The sequence below is a fragment of the Vulpes vulpes genome, chromosome 13 (assembly GCF_048418805.1).
Source record: "Vulpes vulpes isolate BD-2025 chromosome 13, VulVul3, whole genome shotgun sequence".
In the NCBI taxonomy this organism is placed as follows: Eukaryota; Metazoa; Chordata; class Mammalia; order Carnivora; family Canidae; genus Vulpes; species Vulpes vulpes.
The window spans coordinates 150606960-150624576 of record NC_132792.1 but is presented as its reverse complement, the minus strand read 5'-3'; the positions used below and the strand labels follow the sequence as shown (position 1 = coordinate 150624576).

Here is a 17617-nt window from a genome sequence, read left to right as displayed (position 1 = left end):
CACCACGGGCAGCACCCACTTCCTAATGAGACAGTCAAAGCGAAAAAGATGGATACAAATAAAGCAAAGGTGAGAAAACGGGAAAGGTGTCTTTTTTACAATTTTTTTTCTTTTCTTTTTTTTTTTTTTTTTTAATGAAACAACAAACCACCTTTTAGCAAAATACAGCTGCACCGCTGAGCCCTGGAAATCACCTCGGCGGCCTCAGTGCCTCTAGGGGGTCGGGGCCCAGCTCCGGGATCCAGAAACCCAGAGCGCAGCGGCCCCGAGCCCTGCGGGCGCCCCGCTCCGGCCCCCGGCTGCTCGGCGGGCACGGCCGCCACACCCGCTCGACGCCGGCGCAGGAGCGCGAGACGGAGCAGCCGGGCGGCCGCAGGCTCTCCGCGGGGCAGGGAGGCGGCCGCGACCCGCCGCGACCCGCCGCGACCCGCAGCCCCCGCCCGGACCCCGCGCCTCGGGCCGCGCCGGCCCTTCCCCGGGCTGGGCGCGTTCCTTCCGCCCAGAGCGGGCAAAGAGTCCCCGGGCCGCCGAGCTCGCCTGCGCCCGAGCGCCCCCTAGGAAGCCGGCCGGAGCGGCGGCGGCGCCTCCGCGGCGATCGTCGGAGCTCGGCCGGGGTTGCCCGGGCTGCCGGCGAGCGGGGCTTCCCCGCCCCTCCCCCCTCCCCCCTGCGCCCCCCCCGCGCGCCCCTCCCCGCCCGGCGGCCGGAACCTCCCTGCGGGGCGGAGTGATACCGGCGGCGGCGTAGAGCGCGGCGCGGCCGACAGGGGCGCCCGGGACCGCGCGGGGCGGGCGGAGGGAGGAGGGGAGGGGAGAGGCGGGGCCGGGGCGGGTTGTTGTGAGGCGACTGCGCTACCGCCGGACCGGGGCGGTTATGGCGGCTCCATATTAACACCCTCCTCCTCCTCCTCCTCCGCCGCCGCCGCCGCCGCCGTCTCCTCCTCCTCCTCCTCCTCCTCCTGCTCCTCTCCCGCCCGCCCGCACTCGTGAGCCATCTCCCCCTTCACCCTGACGCCTGCCGCTTCCCCTCGCCGCTCCCCCTCCCCTCTTCTACCATGCCCGGCATGATGGAGAAAGGGCCCGAGTTACTGGGGAAGAACCGATCGGCCAACGGCAGCGCCAAGAGCCCGGCGGGCGGCGGCGGCGGCGCCTCGTCCACCAACGGCGGGCTGCACTACTCGGAGCCCGAGAGCGGCTGCAGCAGCGACGACGAGCACGGTGGTAGCCTCGAACTCCTCCCCGCCAGCCCGCCTGCCCCCCTCCCTCCTCCCCTCCCCCAGCCCCCTCCCCTCGCCGCGCTCCCGCCCGCCCTCCCCTCGGAGCCCGGGCGCTGCGGTAGCCTCGAACTCCCGGTGCAGTGCAGCAGCACCCCCGCGACCCCCGTCCCTCCGCCCTCCGCCCTCCGCCCTCCTCCAATCCTCCGCCCTCCCTCCGCCCCCCCTGCTCCCCGCCCCCATCCGCTGCCATCTCCCGGAGTGCCCGGAGTTAATATCTTCCCATCCACCCGCCGCTTCTTTCCTCCCTCCAGCAATTTTTATATTTTATTAAGTGTCTCTTCCTTTTTCTTTTTTCCCCCCTCCCTACTCTTTCTTTTTTTTTTCTCTCTCTCTCTCTCTCTTCTCTTTTCTTTTTCTTTCTTTCTTTTCTTTTCTTTTTTTTTTTTCTTTTTTGGCATTGCTTTGCAGATGTTGGGATGAGAGTCGGAGCTGAATACCAAGCTCGGATCCCTGAATTTGATCCAGGTAGATATATTTGCTTAAGCAAAAATCCTGTCTCTTCCAACCCACCTCCCCTCCCCACCTCACCCCCCCCCCTCCACCCCCCACCCCCCTTTCTGGGAATGATTTAGGGTGGAAGGGGTAGAGGGGCGGCCGAGGTGTAGGGGTCCGGGGGTGCGGTTGGGAGGGGATGCGGGGCTGGGATGGGCAGGCATCTGGCGGGGAGGCTGTCAGGCTTGGCAGGGCTGTGACACAGGGCGTGTGGGCAGATGTGTGCATTGCAAGGTTAACATGGTTCCTTTTGGAGGCCACTTGCCCGCCGGTGGCATCGCCTTTCTGCCCCCGGGAGCCCCGGGCGAGGTCGGGGAGGAGCAGAGGGAGGCGGCCCTCGGCGGATTCGGGGGGTCCGAGGCTGGGGAAGGAGCGGCTGCTGGGCCGAGGCTGCAGGAGGGCGTGCGGGCTGCGTGTACGAGAACCCTGCAAATGTCAGTCGCACAGCACCGACCCCCGGGAGCGGAGGGAGGCCCGCGCTCCGCAGGGGCGGCGGATGCCGGGGCTGCTGTCATCGGCCCCAGCCCAGGGCGAGCCCTGCCCTGCCCTGCCCGACCCGCGCGTCCACGGGGTTTTCTTTTCTCTTTCTTTTGAGCTAGGTGGTGTGGCCCTGGCCGCGACAGCTCTGCGGAGTGTAGGAGCCGCGGAGAGAAAGGGATGGGGGAAGGGGGTGGGGAGAAGCCAGAGGCACACCTCGCCCTGCAGCCAGCCCTAGGAAGTCCGACCACAGGACAGTGGCTGCAGCTGCCAAGGAGACATTTTCTCCCCGAGCAGCCAGGTTCCAGCGTCCTCTGCCAACCCAGCTTGCGGGCTCCCTGTCTACTTTTCTCCAAACAGGCTCCCTGGCGGTCACGGGATTTCAGCCTGGACGGGGATTGGGCGAGAGTTCCGCATATGGAGGCGCCCTTGCAGGAGCCTCCCGGAGTGGAGCGTGTTTCCTTCTCCCCACCCCAGACCCTTCTCCAGTTCAGGCTTTGCACGGACTTTGGAGGAGCTCTTTTTTTTTTTTTTTCTTTTTTTTCCCTTTTTCCTCTTCTCTCCCCCTCCTTCCTCCTTACAGTTGGTCAGTTTTTCTGCCCATTGCCAACTCATGTAATAACATTGTATCGTACTTTTGAATTCTGTATTAGTTATTGATAGGGCTTCCTTGTTTTTTTTTTTTGTTTGTTTGTTTTGTTTTTGTTTTTTTTTTTTGGCGGGGAGGGATAGCTTCTTTCCTTCATTATGGGGTATAGATGGATATCATCATTCATCCCCTGCCCATTAAGGCAATGCAAAAATAAAAGGGGGGGGTTAGGTGGCAGCCCCTCCTGTCCCAAGGGGGAGGGTAAAATAATGAGTGTTAAAAGGATCGTCCGTGCAGCCTGTTTTCAGTAGGTAAAAGCAATGGTGAGGGTGCTCACTAGATGTGGGTTGCCTTCTAAAGGACATAGCTGTTAATACATTTTATTCAAAAGCTATCCAGTGTCTGTACTGCTGGTGGCCTTCAAATAATTTTAAATGATCTATGAGACTAATTTTGTTGGAGTAGCTAGTAGGGGAGTAACACTCTTCACATTATCGTGCTGCTTCGGGAATTAACTTGACATTTGACATACTTTGACTTGAGATAGGCTGAATTCAGTTCCTAGCTCTTCTTTTATTTTTGTGCTCTGAACCAAGTTCGCGGCCTCCCCTGATCCTTAATTTCCTTAGCTGTGAAATGGAAATAAAAAATGCTTCATGGAATTCTTGTCAGGAATACATGACTGGGCATATGGCAGTTATTCAGCAAAGGTTAAATTTCCTGATTAGAAGGAATGATCCTGCATACATTTTTACCTTTCTGATTTGGGATACTCTGCTTTTTTTGGTAAATGATAAATTGATTTACAAATTATAATCCAATAGCCAGAGCTATTTCCTAAGTTAATAAACATTTATCTTTATGCTCCATTAGGTAGGTTTATATTTCATAGACAAGTATGCACAGGTTGATTAGGAGGTCTTGTGTCTAAAAAAACAGACTTTTTGCTGGAACAAATATATGGCCTTAGTCTAGATCACTTTTTTGGTTTTGGTTTGGTTTGGGTTTTTTGGTTTTCATTTCATGATAGACTAAATACTGGAATAAATTTCAAAATTTGAAAAATAATCATTAAAAATGCAGACCACTTCCGGTAGTTTTACATGGCCACTATTTGGGTTATCCAGTTACTTGATCATCATTTTTAAATTATTATTTTAAGCCTAAACAGAATATTTGTAGGAAAAAAATCACTGAAAAAAAAGTCATATTTTCAGTATTTTTACTCATAATTGATACTCTTCATCAGGTTAAGGGTATATGTCACATTTTAAAAATTCATCTATAAATTTTTTGCTTAATAGTATGCAGAATACTGAACCCAAGGACACAACTAAAACCAGTTATCACTTAAGCCTAGGGCTTTTCTGTGGCCATTGTAAGCAAATCTTGTCAAGCATTTGTAGATTATCAGTTGTTAACACACTTTTAAAAGGTAGATATTGAACCTCTATGCCTTTCAGTATAGTGCCACTGGTCTATTTTATTCTAAGTGTTGTGCTGTTGTGTGAAGTTTCTACTTCACATTAATCCAGTATAACTTGGTGAAAAATTAAACATATTTTCCTTAGAAAAGATAAAAGGAAATGAGATTTATTAATTAATGATACAAATTAAGAAATAATCAGTTCCTCTCTCCTTTTCTCTTTGTCATACCATTCTCTTTAGTCTCATAAACCATTCAGTCTACCTTCATGGAGATTATTTACCTATAACCAAGTTATTTGGAAGAAAAATTCCTTAGATACCAAGATTATTATGATCAAAATATAGGAAAATTAAAGAGGATGTGTGTGTGTGTGTGTGTGTGTGTGTAGGATATTTTTATTGGAGGAGTTGATGGTGATGATAGAAAATACAGAATGACATACTAAAATGAGTATTTTAGAAAATGTGAGAAGAATTGTGATTTAAATTAGAATTACTGAATAAAAGTTTAAGAACAGTGTATGTTAACATCATTGCTAAGAACGCCTCTATAAAAATTTACTAACTGGATTTGATTATTTTCTTAGGTGCCTTTTTTTTTCAGATTTTTCGCTTCCCAACTTTTATTTATTGCCTCCTGACTGTATATCAAGGAGGAGCAGTTTCCTGTGGAGATTAAGAGTTTCACCTCTTCCCATATGCCTTTTAGCTAATGTGGCATAGTGACCTTGATGAACTACCTGATGTATCCATGCCTTTGTTTTCTCATTTGTGAGAGGGATATGCTAACTGTATCATAAGATTTGGTGAAAAATAATGTCTATAAAGCAATGGTCTTCAAAATGTTTTGTGTATCCATAAAAGAATTTTCAAAAAAATATTTTCTCGCATATTTCTGACATCTATCACTTGTTGCTGTGTTTAAATAGTTGAAAAATATAATCTCCAGTTTATTGAAAATATTAACATTTTGAAATATAGCCATTATATTCTTATTTTAAATGCATTCAGTTAAATACAAATACTAGGGTAATATGATAGTATCTGTTTTATAAAAAGTCTAAATAGGCAAATAGTCTGAAAGTTAACATTTTTCCTTTTTATTTTTGAAATCATTCCATGCATTCCCCCCCCCCCACAGACTTTTGTAGTTTTGTGCTTGAAAGTACTTTATTGATCACTTATTCAATTTCTCTATCACTGTATTATGTATTCTTGTGAACATAAGGTTCTAAGTGTTAAGTCTCTTCTGGTTTGAGTTATTACAATTAATGTATAATTGATTGAAATTCTAATAGCGGTGCCTTGAGTAAAGGAGAGCCTTGCCGACACTCTTTGTTTGGCACTGTGGAGGTCTTAAAATTTTGTGCAATGTACTCTGTCAAATGTGGGATGAGGTGAGAAAGATGCCTTTTTTGGGGGGTGGTGGTGAGAGAAGGACATTTGTAAAGAAGATCAGAAGTAGAATGAGCATATTGCTTAGAATGTGGTGAGTTTGCAGGCAGATTGTCTTGGGAAAGAGCACATAGGGAAGCTAAAGTTCTGAAAATTGGTTTCTATAAAACTTACTTAGGCTTATGTATCCCCTGAAAAGTCGTTTACTTATCCCAGTTTGAAGGTAGTGAATTAAATATGTGAGAACCTAGTTCATAAATAGAATTTTTAAAAATGTTTTGTGTGTCTTAATATACTCAGTACTTAAGTTCTTTATGTAAAATATTCATCCCATGATTTCCATCAAAATCCTTATTCTAAATGTCTTAAATCTAAGAAGAAATAGATTTTTATTTTTGTCCTTATTTTGAAATTTGCTATTGGAGTAAAATCCTAGCTTATCAAAATTATACTTTTGTTTTTTAGTTGTTGGTTTTCCCCCAGTTAGTCTCATAAATGAACTTTACCATCTGCAGTTAAGGATATCTAAAAGATTTCAAAAGGATTAAACTTTTAAGTGTTTCATGCTTTTAAAAATTGTTTAATTTGTTTTCAGAACTGTCATGCTACTATGTACTCTTTTAAAATGATAGTAGCTTGCTATCTAGGTTTTGGTTTGTTTTTTAACCTATTTAGAAGATAGAATTTTTTTAAAAAGATTTTATTTATTCATGAGAGACACAGAGGGAGAGGCAGAGACATAGGCAGAGGGAGAAGCATGCTCCCTGTTGGGAGCCTGATGCAGGACTCGATTCCAGGACCCTAGGATCACCAACTCAGCCAAAGGCAGATGCTCAACCACTTAGCCCAGTCCAGAAGATAGGATATTTCTGAGACTTGTTATTTTGTTGGTGAAACTAGCTTGATTTTCAGTGTTACTTCTGTGTATCAGATAGTTTTGAGATACAGTGTTAAATATTGTTACACATAAAAGCAAAATAAACATTGAGATTCTGCCCTTTAAATATTTTTCTTCAGCTTTTATAATGGAAAGGATAAGACTTCATTGGATGCAAAGCATCCTAAGAGGTACATTGTTTTTAATAATACAAGGTACTTTCTCTTACTTTATAGGAAAGGAGTCAGATCTGAGTTGTTAGAAAAACAAAAAGTCATTTTAGCTATCTAGTCTCATTTTCAAGGGGTTGATGAAAGAAGGCATCAGCTGTTTGTGTTAGAGACCCATGAGGTTTTATTCATTTGTGTTATTATTTGATAAAGTGACAAGCTTTTCAGAATAAAGATAACTGCTTTCACTGAGCATATACTAGCAAAAATAATGTCTTAGGTAATGCTTACTCTATGCCAGGTACTCTGCATACATTCATATAATTTTTTGATTCTGTGAAGTAGGTACTCTCATCCCTTTTTAAAAAATATTTATTTTAGAGCACATAAAGCAGGAAGGGATAAAGGAGCAGAGAAAATCCTCAAGCAGACTCCCCACTGAGTGGGAAGCCAGACAGGGGGGCTGGGGGAGGGAGGAGCTCAATCCCAGGACCCTGAGATTGTGATCTGAGCTGAAATCCATAGTCAGCCGCTTAACTGACTGAGCCACCCAGGCACCCCCTCATCTGTGTTTTTAAATAACTAAACTGAGGCACAGACCACATAGGTCAATTTCCTTAAGATGACAAAGCTAGGAAATCGCAGAGTTTGGATTCAGACTTAGAGTCTGGCTCTGTAATGGTTACACTCTTAACCATTATATTAAAATATCTCATTTCCTGTGAACATCAGTCATCTCTTGGGCCTAGTTGACACATACATGATTGAAAATGGTGGAGTTTAGTTCAAGATTAGCAAAAGAACATTGTGAAATGTCTAATTAGGCATTCTCTGCTACCAGACGTGATTACTCTCCCTGTTACCCCACCCCCACCCCCATATTAGAAGAGCTGTTAGTCCTCACAGCTTGGGTGTCAGTTTTTATCAGATGAGTCCCTTAATTATAGTCCTAAGAATTTTTTGGGAAATTTAACTGTTATTCTTCATGGGGAAAAATACAAAAAAATAGTTCATGCCTGTCTAAGAAGAGACATTTTGTAAAGGTATTTTAATTAAGATTTTCTGTAATGCAGAAATCAGATGCAGGAAATATGTTTAAATATTAAGCATGATAGGCTCTTAAGACTTGAGAGTTAATGGAAACCTTTCTTTGTTGCATTCCTCATTCTATTAAGTAGGATTTAAATTATCTTATTGTTATAATCCATCGTGAAAAAGAATTAGTCCATGTTGAAGCATTGAAGTTTAGAATACTCACTAGAAATAGCAGTAGATAAAGACTTCTGACCAACTTGGATAGCTTGTCTATTTTATTTCCATTGAGTGGCAGCCAATTTTGCTTTTGTGTTTGTATTTTATGTGATTAGAAATTTAATATATATCTTATTTTTGAAGTTTTTTAAGAACTTGACATTTGTTTTCATTGAATATTAAATTTTTTTAAAGATTTTATTTATTCATGAGGGAAACGGAGAGAGAGAGAGAAACAGAGAGAGAGAGAGAGGGGGGCAGAGACACAGGCAGAGGGAGAAGCAGAAGCAGGCTCCATGCAGGAAGCCTGACATGGGACTCGTCCCCAGGTCCCCAGGTCCCCAGGATCACACCCTGGGCTGAAGGCTGCGCTAAACCTCTGAGCCACCCTGGCCGCCCTGAATATTAATTTTAGATAATGTACTTCTAATTTGCATTTTCTTAAATTCTCAGCTTTTATTTTTGTCCTCTTTTATTAAAGTTACAAAAAATGTAGTAGGTCTTGCTGTTAGATTCATTTTGTTATTACGGTTTTTGTGATACTTTGGTATTGTTTTCTCATTTCTCTATCCTTAATTTTTCTTTATAAGTAAAACCTACAAGTTTTAAACAATTTTAGCTTCATATTTTCACTAAAAATATATCGTTCTGTAACTATAATTTGTTGATTGAATATGCAGTAGTAAAGTGTAATGATTCTCTAAAAATTAAAAACGACTGAACTATATTAAATTTTTGCTGGATAGATAACTTCTAGATTGGGATTACACTAGTAGTTCCTTTACCCCTGGAAGTGAATGTTCTTAATTCCAAATATCTTATAACATTATGAATGATTACAGTTTAAACTCAGAATTCTGATAATATGTGAATAATTTTGGAATTCTTGCCATTAGTTGGTGGTAGCTATCAATACCTCATAAAAGTCAATTATGACATATTCATAGATAAGTCTTAAAGTAGGTGGCAACAATGCTTCATTTCTTGATAATTTTAATTAACTTGAATGCACCTAGGAATTAGAAAGAATCCAGAAAAAGACCACCAAGTAATTAAAAGACAGAACCCACAGGCATGTATTTGGCACTGAGGTAGCTGTGTCAGGCTTTCACTCATTCTGTCCTTAATGCAGTTTTAATAGAGCTTGATTTTTCTGACTTTTTAGTCAGAAAACATTAGAAATAAGCAACACTAATGTAATGGTATGCTTCTACATTAGAGGTAGACTCAGATTACATCAAGAAGAAACAGCATTATTGACTTTTACATTTTTTTACTTTGTTTTCCTCTTACACAGAGCATAGTTTTTTAAACTGTAATAAATGAGATTAACGCTAAGAAGGAATAACCTACAGACAAGGAGTAAGATTAAATCCATAAAACAGATACAATTATTTTTAAATGATGATAATCTTGGCCCATTTAGATATGAGACAAAACAAATAATACCTGAACTATTTTCTAGTTTTAAAAGAACTTTTAATGACTCCTAAATAATGTTTAGAAGGTTAAACCAGGTTCATTACCTGTCAAGTAGAGCTATACAACGTACTTAAGAAAATTATTCTTTTAAATTTAAAGGGGGTTAACTTCAGTGTTTGTGAAATTTTCTTCAATTCTGTAAATGAAATATTTAGTATATTTAATGTAAATCTGTTTTCCTTCTCTGTGTTTTCCTGACTTTCTTTGTCCTCTTGCAGATACTGTACTAAAATAGAAAGAAAGCTTGCTTTGTTTATACTTATTTTAAATGTACATAAAATTCATCATATTTAAAGCAATGATTTTTTTTTTTCTCCAGGTGCTACAAAGTACACAGATAAAGACAATGGAGGAATGCTTGTGTGGTCTCCGTATCACAGTATCCCAGATGCCAAATGTAAGTTTTCTGAAATTGAATATTTGTGTCAGTAGGGATCTATCAGCCAATTCAAAATGCAACTTATATTTGTTTTGGGTTGCTTAGATTCTCATAAGAAAACAGTTTGTCTTTGTTTTGTTTTGTTTTTTTTGATGGAGGTTGTTATATTAGAATGTTTTTCCTTTTGAAAGATAGTGGGTTGATCATTCCAATTTGTGTCAGGCCCAGGAAGACTGAAAATACCTAGGATCTGATGGCATTGCTGCTTAAATCCTCAAGCAGGGGAGGGAGTTACTATGTAGACATCTGCACAGGCTTTTCCTCAGTATATGGAGCTGTAAAGAAATGCCTTCAAACTTCAAAGAGCCCACTATCATTACCATTTTAAAGAGGAAAGGGGAAAGAACTGACTTCAGCAGCCATCAATCAGGTCATCTTTGAGCTCTCCATTTCTGGACGGAGACCTTCTGGATCATTGACCATGCACTTCTTGAATCATGGTGTGGCTTTAGACTTCAATGTGATGTAGCGGACCTGATCCTTTGCGGCACATCAGATATAGGAAACGTGCAGGTAACAAAACTAAGATTCCCACCCCTCCATTCAGTTATCATTGAATTTGTTAAAACAGACAAACAAAACCACTGCACAGCTATTCTTGCAGCTGTAAAATAAGCTTGTCTTTTAAAAATATTTACTAAAATCTTAAAGATGTCCCATGACGGTTTATTTAGTTCCATGAAAATTAATGATGTCCTATATATAATGTGCATAGTAAGTCTAAGCATATTTATTGATGCAATAAGAGAACTAAAAATTGACAATTGACTATTATGCTGCATACCTGATAATTCTTCCTATTTGAGAGTTTTGGAATACCAGCAAAAGGTCTAGCTGGTAATCTAGAATTACATGCCCTTGAGGCATTCTTAACAAAAAACACAAAATTGTACATTTGGCCTGGGACTGTATACTGAGAAACCTGAAGGAGATTATCGGGTTTCTCTGGTTCAGTTCTCATTACAAGCAAAGGTTTTCATTCATAAACTGAGCATCGGGGTATCACTGGCTTTTGCTCTCCTAGCACTGCTTTGTACAGTGGTGCATTTAACAAAGTAGAAAACAAAATTCAGAAAGCCATCATATCCTGATTGTGCGGTCTCCATGTAGAATATCCTAGACCAAAGATCTCAGGTAGTGGTTTTCAACCTTGGCTGTACATTGGAATCATGTGGGGGAACTTTTAAAAAAACTGTGCTGATGTCTGGTCTCTATCTCTAACCAATTAAATCAGAATCTTTAGGGGTGGAGTCTGGACTGACTTTATTTTAATTAATTTATTTTTAAAGATTTTATTTTTAAATAAATAAAGTCGGTTAAACATCTGATTCTGTGCCCTCCTTGGGGCTCAAACTCTTGACTCCAAGATCAAGAGTTGCACTCTCTTCCAGTGGAGCCAGCCAGGTGCCCCAGACTTACTTTTTAAAAGATCTCCCACTGATTTTACTACATAGCCAAGATTGGAAACCACAGGTTGACTGGTATTGTTTAGCCTTCTATTTATAGGACTGTAGGACATTTTTGTTAAGCAGCATATATTTAGACCTGTCTTGTGCTTAAGTGCTGTGTGTTTAAGCTGTAAACAAAATGTAATGTTTGGATTTTCTGCAAATGTTTACAGTCTTAGGGAACTATAATAACATCCATAAAAAATAGTTATCCTAGCAACATTATTGTTATAATAGCATTTTTTATATATTCAATTATCTTAAATTGATTAATAATAATAGCAGATTCCTATAAAGTACCTAAAATCTGCCAAGTGTTATTCCAAACACTTGATATATATATTAGCTCCTTTAATCCTAGGAAGAAGGTACTGTTTTTAGAGTGAGGAAATTAAGGTACAAAAAGGTCATGTTAATTGTGTATGGTCAAACTAGCAATAAGGCTGAGAATCAAGCCCTGGTAGACTAGTGGGATCAGAATTCTTAACCACTGCTTCTCCAAATATGCTCAAAGAGAATTTTATATATCATATATACACACATACATACACTTAAAGAAGGCTCAAACAGGAGTATGACTACATGTATTTCACATAAACCAGGCCTGCTGACTGAAATGGTAGACATCTTAGCAGTGAGGCCTTAGAACACCTAGTACCTTTATCATTGAAGCTGTGCTTATCCAAATAATTCTATTGACTTGATTACATATGTAGAATGAATGAAAATGGAATATTTAGACACCTTCTGTATAGCTGCAGGAAGAGCTTAAGAAAATTTAGGGCTACCAAAGCATACTTAAACATGTTGTTATTACATATAGCTGGCAAAACTATAGACAAACCATCCTTTGTACAGCAGTCAGAAGTGGGAAGGCAAAGGCTTTGAGCCAACTCTTAGTATGAGATGGGCTCTGAAACAACTAAGTCTCTTCAAATAAAGATTGCAACAAAAAAATGAAGAAATTGTCTAATATTTTACACTGTAATTAGGTTCTATTGGCTACATACAGATTGATCTATTTTGTATACAAAAATAATTAACATCATTGAATTTAATAAGTATATGCTATGTAATCTTAGAGATTAATCATCCTAAGTAAAATTTTAAATCAGGGAAGCTTCTGATCCTATTCATTGAAGTAAAAGTCTTTTTTTGTAACATTTCATGAAAAGTTTTCCCTGGGAAAGGCCTGGAATATAATGTTTTTATTCTGCTTTGTTTAAAAAAACATAGACTTGAGCACACAAAGTAAATAAGAATAATTAATTATATAACATTGTTTCATTGCAGTGGATGAATATATTGCAATTGCAAAGGAGAAACATGGCTACAATGTGGAACAGGTATGTAGAGAAACATTTTATTTTATTTTATTCCCCCCCCAAACATTTTAATATTAAAGCTTGCCCCTCCCTATTTACCAAATCCAAAGAACATTTCTTGGTTGTTTCTATTCTAAGAAAGTGCAGTTCAACCAATTTTATAGATACCACAAAAGCAGAATCTGACCTTTCAAAATTATGGATTTTGCTTTTATAAACATTGTTCATCTCAAGGGCTTGAACATTTCTCTCAATACCTCTGTTTCTTACTCTGCTTTGACTTATAAAAGTATCTGAAAGCCTTCAGGATTACTCTGACAAATGCTTACCAAACAAGGGAATTTTTTTTTTTTTTTTTTTTTTTGAGTACAGGTAATTCTTTGTGATCTTTTAATAGGAAATGAAAGACCTAGAAGTTAAACTTTTTATTTAAGGAATATTTAAGTCTTTCAATTTTGAATGAAATAATTTAGAAAGGGCTTTTTAAAAATTTAATTTTTTAAATTTATTTTTTTGAGGGGCTTTTTTTTAGTAACTTTGAAAGATCTAAATAGGACATATGGTTCATTATCCCTTGTAATGAGGGAATGAAGAACATAAAATGAAAATGAAATAGAGAATCTTAAATCTGTTTTCAACTAATGATTAGATCAATTTTTATCAGAATTAGTAGGAAAATAAGTGAATTATCTGTATCTGCATTATTAAGAAATAGCTATAGTCAGTAACATGGTTAAATAATACAAAGCCATATCTATGAAATTGAGATGCTTATCTAAAATATCTAACTTTTTTTGTGAATTTTGAAGCCTTTAATTCCTGACTTTCTGTTTAATATTTGTTTGAGACATTAATCCCTTGAAATGTGACTGCACATATGTTCATTTTCATGCTCATTTTACAGGAGTATTACTAAAGTATAGAACTTAATTTTAAAATGCATTTTTAAAAGTGAGATGTGATTTTTAGTATCTGGTAGTAAAGACTACCTTCTACGACTTAACAATAGAAGGGAAAGTTGTGGAATGGCTTTCCTGTAGTTTGGTAATACAGTCATTGAAGTTATTAATATGCCTCATGATAATTTTTTGTGTGCACTCTGATAATAAAGAACTTTGAGGGATGTCTGGGTGGCTCAGTGGTTGAGCCTCTGTCTTTGGCTCTGGTTGGGTTCCTGGGGTCGAGTCCTGCTTCCGTCTCCCCATAGGGAGTCTGCTTCTCCCTCTGCCTATGTCTCTGCCTCTTTCTGTGTGTCACTCATGAATAAATAAATAAAATCTTAAAGAAAAAAACTTTGAAAAAATATATGTGGTAAATATTATTAAGGTTGCAGTTGAGGTATTCCTTGGAACTGTTCAGCCCATGGTATGTACTTCTAAAAGGTTAAAACTTAAATAGTTCTCTACTGTGTTTCAACTGAGCATTCTGGTTTGGTGCTTTGATTGATAGTTTCATTCAAATATTTACTGGATATTTTTTCTTTTAGCATGTTTTTCTCTACACACTGACAAATGAGTAATTGTGGGTCAGTCTTGATATGAGTCTACAAACCTGCTTTAGTAATTATAGTCACTCTCCTCAGCTCACTTTTTCCTAGATTATGCAGCAAATGTGCTATATAAGAACATTCACTGTTCTGAGGCCCTGATGTAAAAGAAATAAATAAATGAGGTCTACTACCTGGGCATCCCTGATTAAAAGCCCTAAACTGTGAGTGTATTTTCAGTTGAAGTCATAGGCTTAAGATTTTAACCTAATTTGTGTTTAACTCTCTTAAGTGTGATGGAACATAAGTCCATTAAAACCAAAGGGGAATGATTTCTCTTCAAAGGCACTTGGCATGTTGTTCTGGCATAAACATAACATTGAGAAGTCCCTTGCTGATCTCCCTAATTTCACTCCCTTTCCGGATGAGTGGACAGTGGAAGATAAAGTCCTGTTTGAACAAGCCTTTAGTTTTCATGGGAAGAGCTTTCACAGGATTCAGCAAATGGTATGGTAATTTTGGTTTTACTGTAATTCATACCTGAAAGATATGCTGTTATTAAACACATACAAGGAAGTTTTCAGTCTAATTTAATTTGTTAAAATATTTGATGTTTAAAATACCTATATATTTGCATATATCCTATTTTTGATAACTACTGCATGACAGTTATGAGCTGTTTCATTGTAATAGATTATGTTTCATTATGACTTAAGTATATATGTATTAAATGTGTTCTAGGAAAACAAAGCAAAATTTTAATTTTATTTTTAAACGTTTCATTTTTAATATTAGGATTTTATTTTTTAATTTATATTCCTTTGGATATGAAAATCAATTTTTAAAAACTCTGTATTTCAATATTGTACAGAGGCACTGTTGCTTTTAAGGAGAAACAGTCTATTTCTAGTTTTTAAATTTTTAGCATTGTGTCAAAAGAATAAACCTGAGAAGTTGCTGTATTAGAATCTTTTAACCTCAATGGATGAAAATTAGATTATGTTTGCAAATATTTCTAAGTGTTCTCGGTAATTGAAGAGAGCCTTTTTGATTGGGAGTATATGTCCTTGTTTGCTAGCATGACAAATCAGTGCATGATGATTAGTCATTTTAATACCCAGAGACTTTATTTGGTAGCTAAAGTCTGATTGTATTATTTATCATCTTAAAACCTGGATTTAAGACAAAATGTTTTTAAAAATTCATTGTCAAAAATTGAATAGCTTTTCTTGAAAACATGATGCTAAGTGACAAAAAGCCAGACATAAAAGGTCACATACTGTATGATCCCATTTATATGAAATGTCCAGAATAGACAAATCCATAGAGATAGAAAGTAGATTACTTGTTGCCAGAGGATGGAGTAAGGGAAGACCAGGTGATGACTACTAATATTTTGTTTTGAAGTTATGAAAATGTCTGGAATTAAATAGTGATGGTTGCATAATTTAGTGAATATGCTAGAAACTACTGAATTGTACACTTTGGTGAATTTTCTGGTATGTAAATTATGTATCAATTTTAAAATTCTAATTTATAGAGGTAGGAAGAAAAGAGTAACTCTTGAAAAATAAGTATCTAATGCTACTTGTACTAGGGACATCTGGGTGCTTGTTACCATGTTTGTGACATTCTTCTCTCCCCTTCTCCTCTCAGAACAAATAGGAATATTCATTTGGAAATGTCAGTGACATAGGTGTGGTGGGTTACTATGCCTGTAACAGTACTTTTTAATTCTATAATTCATCAAAATGTACCCATGAAAAATTTTTTCATCTATGCCTTTAAGTATCAAAGAATAATATCAGAAATATTATTCTTCTATTAATCAAAGTTTACGAATTAAACTTGCTGATATTAACATGACTCCTTTTTTTCAAGCTTCCAGATAAGACAATTGCTAGCCTTGTAAAATATTACTATTCCTGGAAAAAAACTCGATCCAGGACCAGCTTGATGGATCGCCAGGCTCGTAAACTAGCCAATAGACATAATCAGGGTGACAGGTAAGTTGGATGCCTTCATATAGTTATATTGTTAGAGACACTGTATTGGATTGCTTACATTTCCTAAGGCAAAAAAATTATCACAAGACATTGTACATACTTCTTACCCTTACATTCATGTTTTGGCTCTGACAGGAAGAGTTGAGTGATCAGAAATCGTACTAGTAAGGACTTTCTTTAAATCTTTAACAGTTAATCATAGCCAGCAAACACTGCAATTGAGTTACATTTGAGTTGTGTTTAATTGTACTTGCAAGTGCTTCCTTTTAGTATTGATATATTCAATACATATATTTAGAATACATTAAGGAATAGATTCTCTAGAACATGCTCTTTCCATAATTGCCTGAGTATAATTACCTGAATAACTGAAGTCCATATTATCGTAGCTGTATCTTTCTGGTGGTATAAAATCATTTTGCTTCCTGGTGTTTGTCTTTATTCTCACAACTGGAGAGATGAAATAATAAGTATTATATCAAATTAATATATGTGTTCTCTTTCTCAAATGATACTGTTTCTAAATATCTTCCCTACTGGGTCTCTATTTTTTAAGTAGACATGTTTGCTAACACGAGTCTATATGCCCAAAAAGATACTTGTTTCTAAATGCTACAGAAATCTAAATTATAGAAGGTCATCTTCCCAAGGACAGCTCTTATTTAGTGAAATTATTAGCAAAGTATATTGCAATTTGATAAGAGCCGTGGAATAGAATAAAAAGAAGAGAATTAAGTTTACTAATCTTTGTTTCTTCCCAGTGATGATGATGTGGAAGAAACACACCCAATGGATGGAAATGATAGTGATTATGATCCAAAAAAAGAAGCCAAGAAAGAGGTAATGATGATCATTAGAGTGCTTATAATTGTTCTACAAATCCATGCCAAAAAGAATGAATCGTACTTCATGTTAAGAAAGATGTTTTTATATAATGGTGTAGGAAGAAGTAAATTTCAATGTTAGAGGTTTTTTGGGAAAAAAGTAATATCTAGAACTCCCAGTTAACCAGTAGTTGGAATAATTGGGTTATCTCCTCTACTCAGAAGTATAAAAGCCCTGCCACAATCTCTAGTCTTTAATCCAGAGAAAAGAAATAAAACCACCCTCAGATGATATAGTAGGAGTTATAGTATAGTATAAATTTAAGTTTTCTGGTTTTGTTACCCAATTTTTCTTAAAAACACTTATTCCATATTTTAGCAAATTAGAAATTACAGATCTTCCTCAACTTACGATCAGGTTACATCTCAATAAACTCATTGTTAACCGAAAATATTGTGTCAGAAACTCAATATGCCTGATCTAGCAAATGTCATCACTTAGCCTCATCTGCCTTAAACGTACTCATTAGCCTACCGTTGGGCAAAATCATCTAACACAGAACTTGTTTTATAATCAAGTGCTGAATATTTCATGTAATTGAACACTGTACTGAAAGTGAAACACAGAATGTTGTAAATGTATACAATGGTTGT

The 17617-nt window shown here is 38.4% G+C and overlaps 1 protein-coding gene across 4 annotated transcripts in view; it reads left to right on the top strand.

Moving 5' to 3' along the window:
* Positions 1-783: 783 nt before the first annotated feature.
* Positions 784-17617, top strand: part of RCOR3 (REST corepressor 3) — a 53514-nt gene continuing 36680 nt past the window's right edge. The window contains exons 1-7 of one of the 4 annotated variants that reach the window (XM_072733339.1): positions 784-1215; positions 1683-1739; positions 9755-9832; positions 12616-12668; positions 14479-14640; positions 16015-16139; positions 16901-16979. In XM_072733339.1, the coding sequence (XP_072589440.1) occupies positions 1053-1215; positions 1683-1739; positions 9755-9832; positions 12616-12668; positions 14479-14640; positions 16015-16139; positions 16901-16979 (717 nt within the window). In that variant the 5' untranslated portion in view covers positions 784-1052. Of the gene's footprint in view, positions 1219-1682; positions 1740-9754; positions 9833-10204; positions 10388-12615; positions 12669-14478; positions 14641-16014; positions 16140-16900; positions 16980-17617 lie in introns of those variants that run through there. The other 3 variants (XM_072733338.1, XM_072733340.1, XM_025982289.2) reach the window with 3 other exon arrangements.